The sequence below is a fragment of the Corapipo altera genome, unplaced genomic scaffold, assembly GCF_003945725.1.
Source record: "Corapipo altera isolate COAL_440 unplaced genomic scaffold, ASM394572v1 67, whole genome shotgun sequence".
NCBI classification, from domain to species: domain Eukaryota; kingdom Metazoa; phylum Chordata; class Aves; order Passeriformes; family Pipridae; genus Corapipo; species Corapipo altera.
Genome location: NW_020884906.1, coordinates 1,050,460 through 1,062,275, shown reverse-complemented (window position 1 = coordinate 1,062,275; position 11,816 = coordinate 1,050,460). Strand labels below are relative to the sequence as shown.

The following is an 11,816-nucleotide window of genomic DNA, read 5'->3' as shown; positions in this document are numbered from 1 at the left end:
CAGGGACAGCTGGGTCCTTCCAGGGACACATGGGCATGGCCAGGCTGTGTTCAGCAGTTACTGTTTGTGAGCTCTCTCCCCTTAAGTGGAGGCACTGGCTGCTGCTCTCTCTTGTGCACAGTGTTCAAAGGCAGGTTCCAACACTGCAGATAACTCTCATTTGACAGAGATGGGATCACCATCTCCAAACAGCAGGGACTTGAGCAGTCATACTCATATTGACAACACAAACAGCAAACCAACTGATAAAGACAAAAAAATGAAGTCATGAATAAGCCTTGTGTGTCCTCTGGAAATGGACTGCCATCAGATGGCTCACTGCCAGCATCCCTCAGTCCCATCAGCTGACATGGAATTCCTCAGTGATTCCTCAGATTGCTACCAGTCAGTGGGTTTGGGCTTTTTTTTTTTAATTTGCCAGAATACAGCAACGAGATCCTCTAATTCTCTATTTCCCCCTTGTGATTTACTTGGTCACAATGGAAGAGAGTATTATTCCAGTTACCAACAAACACATTCTGACCATTGTTCAGCTTTTAATTTGTCTCCCAAGCTCCAGCTCCTCAGACAATATATAGGCTTTTTGAATTGGAAAAAAAAAAAACCAAACAAGCAAAACTTGCAGTTAAAATTGAATTTGGATTAAGCAGCATAAAACATAATACAGCAGAGAAACCATTTCCAGCTCCTCATTTTTTTCTAAGATAAAAAGAAGTATCTCTGCATTCTGTATACTCTGATCTGCACCAGGGCAATCTCATTAATGATGTTCTGGAACTTAAATTGCTCTGCATAACTTAACATCCGCTACTCAAACCTTAATAACAAGCAAAACAGTCCTGATTTAGCTGTTTATATTCTTCTTGAAAAGCCATTCTGAAAGATATTCTACAGCATCCTTTGCAAGACAGCCAAATGAAGAAGGAAGTATTAACTTATTAATTATACAACTCAGAAGAGTCAAGAATACAAAAAAAAATAAAGCAAAAATAGAACTGCCTTTCTCTGTGCACTGCTCTTCCTCCTCCCAAATCCATGAGACTTTTCTGATGCCTTACAGAAAGATGCCCAAGTTTTTCAGCATAGGTAGAAGACAGTAATTATAGGTGGTATTTGTGTATTGTTGCTTTTATTGTTAAATATCATATACGAAGCCCTCAGTTATTCAATTTAAAATTTATCTACTGTTAAAAGAAATGTGTCACTTTCTGAACTCTCCTCTAGTGGCTTAAAAGACATTTATTTTCCTTATCTTTGTTTTTCTGCTCAACTTTAATGTTGATCTAAGATTTACTGAGCACCTGAACTCTCCACAGACAAGTGCCCACATCAGAACTGTGACCCCTCGTGTGCTCCAGTTACAGCAGGGATGGATATGGATCCTCCTCTCCTGTTCTGCCTCTAATTCTAAAGCACTGAAGGTTTTGACCAGTCTCTGCTGGAGTTTTCACATGAATGTATTACCTGTGATATTCTTATGCACCAACCACAGCAAGAAAGTATGTTGTGAAATTGTTTCTGTACCCCAGTTGGAGTATTTGCATTGGGAATAACTACACAGTCCATAACAAAAGCAGCTGAAACAAAACAGAAGGAAAACACAACATATGACCAGAATTTTCTTTCCTCAGTTTCCTGAGATACAAATTCCTGTCCCAGTACCACAGATTAACTTGTCTATATGACCCACTTAAATAATCTATTGAAAGAGTTGTATTTTCTTCATCAGAGACAAAAGGGGTTTTAAAGCTGTTATTCTAGAACACAGTAAAGCAGTGAAATAGAGCCTTTCAACGAACATGAGAAAGTGCTGCTGAAAAGTACAGGTGGAAGAAAAAAAAATTCTATTAGCAGCAACCTGAAACTGTTATATTGGTGCAATAACTACTCTCTTTTCAAATTCTTGAACCTGTACCTGGTGTGAAAGGTCTATGAAGAGAAAAGTTCAGAGCAATTGTTATCACCTGAGGTCTCAAAACCCAGTGTTAGATGGAAAGGCAGACAAATGGCCTTTCCACACAAGCCTTGACCACAGCTGTCCATGTCCTGCCACAGATGGGACTGCATGCTGTGTAAACAGGCACTGCTGCCTTCCCTTAGCAGAGGCTTTTTATGGGAAAGAATATTATCCTCTAGCATCTGTGCCGAGCTTTTCGTGACTGACGTGTTCAGTAACAGGATCCCCTGGAGTTTAACAAAAAGATGGGGAATACACACAAACTGCAGGGTCACTGACTCAGGACATCTGTATCTTATTGTTTCCACATTCCACATTCCCCCAGACGTGTTTCCACTTACCTCCACTGCAACACTGCTGCTGTCTTCTGTCAAAGGAAGACTGAAGCCTCCCAAGAGGCTTCTGAAATGGGCACACTTTCAAACTGTAGTTCTCTGTGCCAGTCAGCTACTCTTCTTTTTGTCATTTGGCTCTGCCTATTCCCTTCCTACTGTTTACAGATACTCAGTACTGAACAGAAAGGCAGAAGCCAAGATGAAAAAAAATCACTATAAACTTGATCACAGCAATAGCCTCAAACCCCTGGCCCGTACTCAGATTCTCTTCCCTTCCAGCTTTACAAGTATAGATACCAATTTCAGTGGAGAAGTAATAAAGGCATAATTAAAGTGATGACAATAGGGCCCAGTAGGCTTATTTTTAAATCCCAGCCATAGCTGACAGCAGAAAGAAACTAAAACTGCATAAAAATTATGCTCTTAGATACATCATTCTGTCAAAAAATGTAAGCAATAATAAATGTTCCGGGAAATATTCTAGGCAGCATAAATCTCAGTAGAAATAGAAGCTCCCCAGCAACATGAAAGCCATGCAGAGTTTGCCACAATCACTCCTTAATGCTGATGAAACATAAGCAATGTCCTTCTGCTCCCCTGCCCTGCTTCAACTTCAAGGTGGCTTCAGGTCGTGTTGGCCAAAAACAGACCGAGAGGAAAAGGAAGAAGTGAGGCAGTAAAGCTGCACAGAGTGTGGTTATCACCAAGTGATCACTCCCCTGGGCACTGAGCTCCACTCTGCTCACAGGGGGAATATCTCACACAAGGACATTGGATTGTTTGATGAATAATGTGTGCGTGTATTTTTTGTGCAAGGACAAAAGATGAAGTTGACAGCTTGAAATGCTGAACAGGAGCTTCAACTAAGTAATACAGTCCACAGATTAATTTTCTTTTCTTCAATGTTCATGAGCTAATCAGAAAACTTTTTCTGTTCTGAAACTAAAAACACACAAGCAAGCACCAAACCACCAACTTTATATAAAGCCCAAACATATAGCACCTACCATCCAATAAAATGGTGAAAAGAATTCTGCCAGATATTCACAGCATACAAAGTCTGCTTTAAACCACTACTCTGATTTTGTTGCCAGTGTCTAAACATTTCTTCGGTGTTGTCCTTATATTTTGGGCCAGGCAGAAGCTGACACCAGAGGAAAGAGATTAAAAAGTTGCTCAGAAGCTTTTTTCCTTCTTTTGACATTGGCCTGTCCATCCATTCACTGGAAATGACTGAAGATCTAAGCAGAAATATTTCAGAACACAGAGAAGTACCTGGACACCTCATTTTCACGAGAGAGCCACAAGAAGCAAGACAGGTGTACTCTGCAAAAGGTAATATTGTATTAGGACTGACAATGCAAGAGAAGAAATGTCAGTGAGCTCACAGAGCAGTCATGACAACTTGACCATCCCTGTTCCTTCCACAGCAGCACTCTGACCCTGTCTCACTTTTCACTGGAAAGGCTCCCAGATCTAACCCCTGGAGAGCAATCAAATCCCTCCCACACAGCCAAGCCCTGATCCCCACACTGAGTGCACAGCCCACAGGTGATGGGGCAGTTCACTACATTTCCCCTGGAGGGACTGGAAACTGGCTGTGACAGGGAGAGCAGAAGAGCTCACCCCGAAGGCATCTCTCTGCAGTCCCCTCCAGCTGACTTGTTTTGGAAGGGACAATTTGTCTGTTCCTCCTGGAGGAAGTGATTCACTCCTGTTACACCAGGATCTTACTGCACATAAACTGCATGGGCTCTGAGTGACAACCTGTCAGAGACTCAAACTTGCTGGGAGAGCGACAAGAAGCTGCCAATTCCATTTGTCCTTCAGGGCAGCCTGCATTACACACTTGGCAGTAAGAACACAAGGGAGATGCTGCCACAACGGCCCTGACAGAAGTTTGAGATACCCATGAAAGTCTAAGTACCTGTAGCAACTGGATTTGTTGGACATAAACACAGGTTTCCTGAGCACAGCAATGATGCCCCGAGCATCACCAAGAGCAGCTCACTGACTTCAGATACTGTCACAGATGGAGAAAGGAGGGAAACTGCTCTGAATCTTAAGCAGACATTTACTTAGAGACCAGTCCAGTCTCTGAAACCTTGTTCCTCTCCAATCAGACCCACTGATACTCAGAACTGCAGGATGGCAGCACTGCCTTCCAGCTGTTTTTGCAGCTGCACAAGATTCCAAATAGACACTGTTTGTCATATGCTATATATTGAACATAAAAGTATGTTAAGCATAATTGGATAAATATTCACGACCAAGATGTTAAACTGAAAAAATTAGACAAATAAAAGTACTAAGTAGTCTTCTTTAAAAAAAAAGGAATCAATTGTCTTTAAATTGACATTAAGAGATGTCACAGAGCAAATAGATTATTACACTCAGTGTCAGAACCCATGCAAGTTGAAAATAAGAGTCACACCAAGCTGTGGAAATAAACAAGATTTTACAACTTGTATACTTGTTTCCAGCTCTCCTTCTCACATCATTGCACAGGTATCTAGCCAACTATCAGCACAAGAATACAGACAGAAGATTAAAATTTCTTTTTCTGAAATGTGTACCTGAAAACTCAAACACTGTAAGTCTCTCAGCAATATCATGAGCTCAGACACACCCCTCCCCACCAGTGCTTCATTTAAACTTCCCATTTGAGTTTCCTCTCCATTTCACACACTTTAACTGAGCCAGTCACTATTTGCTACACAATGGAAGAACATCTTAAGAATAGTCTTTGCTCCTTATTTTGAAACAGCAACGTGGCCCAACAAAATAGCATGAGCTACAATAACATTTTCTATTTACATAGAGAAGTAGCTTCCATTCATATACTATATTTCTCTCAGGAGTAATTCTCATTTCCTAAAATGACAAGTTTGCAAATCTTATCAAAATTGCTCTGCATCATTAGCTTGGCAAGAATTTCATTTCATCAGAGTATCCAAGGCTAAAGACACGTCAAAACTGAGAAATTAATCAACACAGCCAGCTTTCAGAGTGATACTCAGCAAGGAATTATGAGCTGTATCACCATGGAAAGACTATTCAATTGAACACACAATTCCCTATCAGCCCAGCATGGAGGAATAACCAAACAAAACCAACACAGGAATGACTGCCTTAAATAACATCAATCAGATCTACTGTAATATCTACTTGCAGGAAAGTGGGAGAGTAGGGAAGAACTGAACAGTCAGACTGAACCACCAGCTGAAGGTGGTCTCATACAGAAAGTGAAAAATGCAAACACAAGGCTGGTTAGTGAGAGGGTGCTGGAAATCATTTCCACTCAGAACAGCAAACACTGGGACCTGCTGCCTTAAGTGTGTGTGGCTTCCCAGAAGCAGGGAGAAGAGCTGAGTGGGAGCAGGCCCTGCACCATGAGGTTGTCTAATAAGATTAATGCTGCTGCAGAAAGGGTGCCAAAGCAGGGGTGTGCTCTGGGCAATCTGTATCTGCTCGTGGTCATGCAGAAAGGATCCACCTGGGAGCTGACACACGGCCTGCACACAGCCCAGTGCTGGATCTCCCTTCTTCTCCCTCAGGCCCAATGCAGAAACCACTCAGCACATGTCCTGCTGAATGACAAAGGCATGTGCAGTGCAAAGGATTGGCCCAACCACACTGATTGTAGTCAAGTATCCAAGATCCTTCCTTCAGCTGTGGAAACTCTGAGTTAACGTAAACCAGCACTGTCTTGTGCTGATTTTTAATGTTTCAGGAAAGATTAATGACACAGCTACTCTGACAGGAAAGGTATCTTGAAAGCTTTCAGGTGCTTTAATCCCACCACAGCATGTCACCTCTCAGAGAAAAAAGGTATCTGAGAAATGATGGAGCCAAGGTTTTGTTTTCTCAAAACACAAGGCACAGAGCCCTCAGGGTAAAGACTGGCCATGGCCTGTCAGGGAGTCCCAAAGAGTTCTGTGGGAAGCAATGATTAGAACACAAGACAGTGCTCCAGGGTTGGAGAGACCAGAAAGTACCCCAGGAAATGATGACTGCAGTAACTTCAGGATCTTACATGCCAATCAGCAAAAACCACGAGCTCTGACTTCAGTTTGTGTCAGGCACTGTCACACATCTGGGCTGTGATGTACATGAACAAAACTGCTCCCTTTGACACCTGAACTGTGGTGTTTTATAGACTTACTTCAAGTCAGCTGCTAACAAATTAAATCCATTGTAAAGATGTCCCTCTGCTGAAACTTTCTTCAAGTAAGAGTAGCTGTCCAGATCTGCAGTCAGGAAGTTTGTTACAAGAGCACCTAAGAAAGAGAAGGACATAGAACAAATATGGGTGAGCTCACTGTTCTGACAGGCCTGGTAAAACAAACAGCAAGATAAAGATTCCTGTTGCCAAGAGGCTGTGACAGTGGGGAAAAAACCCCAAACCCCAAAATCAAACCAAGTAACAAACCAGCCTTTAAAAGTCTTACGTCATTGTATCATGTTCCTATTAAGAGCTTGACTTTTACTCGGAAGAACTCGGTCAAAAGCTCTTGGCCAAAAATTCTACAGAATTCATATTACTAACTACTCTAAAGTGGATGTGCCTTTCCTCTCCTCCCACCTTACAAATTCTTTCTTGTCTTGCTTCATTTCCCTGATATATGACCCTAAAATGAAATACAAATGACATGGTTCATTTCTTTTCTTTGTCTAGCATCTTTTGTCATTCCAATATATTCCCAGTGCAGCAGCTTATGACAGTTACAAACAGACCTATTGTTACTCTAAAAAACCCCACAGATGTGCTCTGTTGAGAATCCTCTTCAAAAGAGTTTTTTTCCTATATTTCTGCTTCTCTGATCTGGGGTAAGGAGAGACTATAATAATCTTTCAGGCTACCTCCAGCATAACTCAAGTTGTATTGATTCCCTGACATAGGTGTTTGAACATGAATATATACATTTTAAAAAGTCTATTTTAATCTAAATCTAGCTCAATGCTTGGCTAGTTGTTCTGCCTGTTAATCAGAATTATTTTCAAGAGGAGACAGTTGGTGCTGCCTTTCTTGTCTGAATGTAACTTCAGGCTCCAAGCACTACATCTTGTTTTACTTTTGCCTGTTTGATCAGAAAATCATTATCTGAGTCAAGTTTCTCACACAGGTACTCAAACTCATCAGTTCACAAATTCTGTTTACAGCACATAAACATTCTATTTGCCCATAAAGCTGTGTTAAGAAAATTAATACTGTAATCATCACTGTTTTACTGGAACACTAGGGCTTGTTGGTTCACTTTCTTTTTTTTTCTTCTTCTATTTCAACTCTTTCATACCTCTTCCTTTTGCATTTTTATCAATCTTTGGCTGCATATAGTTTGTCAGGGCTGCCATCTTGCCTTTTTTACTGATTCCCAGCCATGTCCCACCTTCTTTTCCTTCCTCCATATCCAGACCTAATGGAATAAGTAAGAGTTAGGTTATTACATTTGTTTAAAAAAATCTCAAGCTTCGACCAGAATTTCTTAATGCAAATGCTGAGTCTTCATCAGGCTGGATAAAATGCAGTAGGTGCAAGACTGTCTTTCTGGATGAGTGGCATAAGCCCACTTAAGTTATCTGCCCTCTAATTCTGCACTATCAAGTATTTTCCAAGCAACTGCAATAACAGATGAGAGATAATGAGAAAATTAAACGTAAAAGCAAAATTAAAAGCTTTGCCCATATGCTAAACTACATATGAAGCTTTAAGAATGCTCAGAATGCTTGTTAGCTCAAAAGCCAATCCCAGAAGATTAATGTTATATGCAAGTTTAAATGCACACATAACCAGAAACATTTAAAGTAAACTGGGTAACTGATAAACATCTTGGACTCTGGTAACAGGAATGGAGGAGGGGGACCCAGGAAAGTGAAGTCCACAACATTATTAACTCCAAAAGCACGGGATCTCAAATTCATGGGATCTCCCCAGACACACTCCCCAGATGGAGAATACACCAGTTTCTTATGCCAAATATGGACAGAGCTGAAAGGGTATAAAAGACAACAGTTCAGGGCTCTTCAGTTTTCAGGATAGCTTTTTATTTGTTTAGAACTGCTCCACAGCAGGGGAAGCAGCACCCAGAATGTCTGGCACAAAACAGAAACACCAGGCAGAACTTGAGAAGCAAGGGAGTGGTAGTACAGTGGGAGTAATTCCTCCTCCCAGACCTCCTTGTCAGTGACAATCACACACAGCATCAACAAAGAGTATTTGCAAAGTCAAAATGTTGCATTTAAACAATGCTTTATCTTCCAGAGCTTCATTTCTTTTTCGCAGAAAAGGCAGAAGTATTGATCATACTTAAAAATTTCTACAGACAGATTCCCCACAAAGGAGAACCAGACAGCTGAGGGACTGTATTACCAGTCTGGCAAGATGTAGACACAAGAGCTAATAAACTGAAGGATCAATAACTAAAATTATTCTGTAGCCTATAAATTATTAACCAATAAAAAATGAGAAAGTTTTCATGTTTCTGAGGCTTTGTTGAATGATTTCTAGTCAATATTACAGACCCCGAGTCTGTGGAATAATTAATTCCACCTATTTTAAGACAAAGTAATTCCACCTATTTATCAGACAAAGCTAAAGTAATCATTTGCAAGGGAGCAATTAATCTGATTTATTTCCACTGCACCACTAGGACTGAAATCAGTTAAAAAAATGTAAAACTGGTAAAAAACCCCCACAAGATATTAAAACACAAATAAGATAATAATAGCACAACTCATCTTTCAAACTTACATATTTTCCTCAGAAGTATAAGGAGGAAGCAAATTTCATATTAGAAAGGCAACACCACCACCCTAATAACAAAAAAATCCAGGCCACAATTCCCTAATAAATTACATGAAAACCTGTCAAAACAGCAAGACAGACATACCACTGAGGATCTCATTGCTACTGTCCCAAAACTCGGCCGATTTGGATGGTCTGTGGTAAAATTCATCTCTATTAGCTGCTAGAATGAGCCTGGAGAACACAGGAGGAAAAACACACTATTACTTACAAATTGGAACTTCACAGTGCAGGCAGGAACAGAATCCAATTTTTGCCACAGCATTAGCTCATTTTAAGCATGAAACCATCCTTTATCCTCCCATCTCACCTTTATCACTCAGTGTAAAGGCCAAAAAAATGACATCTGACAGCAGCCTTGTCTCTCACTGTCTCGAGACAGCAAGTCCATCCTGTTCAGTGAATGAGGCAGATGTTATTTTCAAAGAACAATACTTCCAATGGAAGAGGCTGAATTAAGATCACATAAACAACCTTAAGATTCCTCAGCATGAAGTTACAGCTTCATTAAAGAAAATGTAAAGATAACCCACAGATTCATAGGTAATTTACCAAAAATGTGAAGCATGAGAGAACGTTTTTATGGATCATTGCTTAGGATCATGCAGTCACAATATCTCTTAATCTGTCTTTGACACCTAAAGCTCTAATTATGGGGTTCAAAGACACAAGTTAGATGGTTTTGTCTGTAGGTACTCAGAGCAGAGATAAATTTGTGATAGTGTTGGAGGTCCAGCCCCACGGAAATTCTTGGATGAAATGACAGTATGGTCAGGGAGGCAAAGAAATAAAGGGAACAGCTGTGGGGTTTTGTAACAATCAAGAGATACTTTGGTGGGCACTTTTTCCCTGATTTTTGTTGTTTTGTGGGTTGGGGTTTTTTTGCATCCATAGTTGCTTGCATAATTTGGGTTCTGCCAGAACAAGAGGAGGTGGCACCATCAGGAGGTAGGAAGAAGCTACGAAAAATAATATGCAATTGAAAAATGTTGCTGGATGAAAGCCATTATTTATATTTAGAAATAAACACATGGCTCCACAAGACCAAGTGCTGTCCTGACAAAAAGCATGCTGCAGCTCTTCACGTGCCATCTAAAATCTGATAGTTTTAGAAAATCTGTACTTTGTACTTTGACAATTATCTCTGAACTTTGATAATTATCATAAGTGGCACTTTCACACTTGAAAGACCCAAGTTCAACATGATATTTAAAAAGCAGCAGGCAGGCAAGATAAGACAGGTCTTCCTCAAAAGTTCCAGTCTTTGCAGCACTGCAGATCACTCAAATTCAGTATTAACCCCAGTTCCAGTCAGTCAGGTTATGAGTGTAAAGTTTTAACGAGTCAGTACAGCCAGACAGCTCCACAGGAATTTAGAACACTCTCCATTCTTGGCCTTTGAAAGAAAAAACTGTTTCTCTGTCCATTTCATCCAGCAGAAGTTATTAAAACAAAGCAACTTTTTTGGTGTCCTCCTCACAGATCACACAGATCCCTCACTGAATGTGTGCCACACCCACTTCAGCAGCAGGGTTGGCACTGCAACACCAGAAAGGAAAGTCTGGGCTAATCTGACTGCACATCCATCTTCTGAAACTGAGCAAGTGAACACTTTCTGTTATTCAAAAGCAAGGGAAGACAGCATCAGAAACTAAACTGAATTACTTATTGCAACATCAGACAGACGCAGGGTATCTGTAAATAAGAGCTTGAGTTAGAAATACTCTAGAAAAAGAACTGTAATCATTCAGCTACAGAGAAACTAAACAACCCTCAAAGTTCAATGGCACCCTTTCTGGAAGGCACGTGCTTTGTATTTTGCCCAACAAAGCAGCATCTGTTGGAAGCCAAACTGTATGTACATTTTTTTCTTTCCAACACAAATATAATATTGTTCCTTTCAAACTTATATAATTTTTCTTCTCCTAGCTGATTCTAGTCTTTGACCTACAGGCTTTCAGCTGGTTTTCCAAATTTCTGTCATCTTACTTGAATATGCTCCGTTTATGTCGTGCAGTTTCCTTTTGAAGATTTTTATTTAAATTAACATCACCACTGTTAAAAAACAGTTTGGCTGAAGTGCATTTCTCATCTCCTGAAGCTCCAATTATACTTTGCTTTCAGTGATTCTTGACATGAAACCACGGTTTGTTTATAGTATCTAAATACTAAAAATAAGTGAAATCTTTCTGGTGTGATTGAATATTCCCTGTCTCAAGTTTAATGCAGACTCCTAAATTTATCACAAGGTTAGTGTACAAGATCATAATAATAAAACCATCTTTATTTTGTCTTTTATGAAACATAATCATACTGAAAAGGAGCAATATTAAGTGACCCTCATCTTCTAATAAATTGCAAAAAGCCTATTCAACCATGTTATAGCTGAAATAATTCAACTGTATTAGGATTTACGTATTAAGATTTATTTTAATATTGAGAGAGATGAAAACACAAGAAATCATTCCATTAAAGCAATTTCCTACAATGCAATTCAGCTCCTTAAAAAAGACTCTGTGATTACAGCTCTGAAGCTTGAAACACGTATTTATTTGTAAGATGCTCACAGCACAGTTCAGGAAGATGTAAAGGCAGCGTGTTCCCTCTGACAATAATAATGGTCTGCAGTAAAGGGCTCGTTACACTGCACTAAACTACAGTGCAAACAGGCCCCAGAGAGCAGCCAGAGCAGCTGCAAAGTGCAGGCACACAGATGTGT

General features: G+C 40.1%; 1 protein-coding gene across 2 annotated transcripts in view; it reads right to left on the bottom strand.

Annotated features, from left to right (window-relative positions):
* TANGO2 (transport and golgi organization 2 homolog) overlaps positions 1-11,816 on the bottom strand; it is a 26,914-nt gene that overhangs the window by 4,693 nt on the left and 10,405 nt on the right. For both annotated transcript variants that reach the window (XM_027652046.1, XM_027652047.1), the window contains exons 3-5: positions 9,183-9,271; positions 7,590-7,709; positions 6,458-6,572 (exon numbers count right to left, since the gene is read on the bottom strand). In XM_027652046.1, coding sequence (XP_027507847.1) covers positions 6,458-6,572; positions 7,590-7,709; positions 9,183-9,271 — 324 coding nt within the window. The remainder of the gene's footprint in view (positions 1-6,457; positions 6,573-7,589; positions 7,710-9,182; positions 9,272-11,816) is intronic.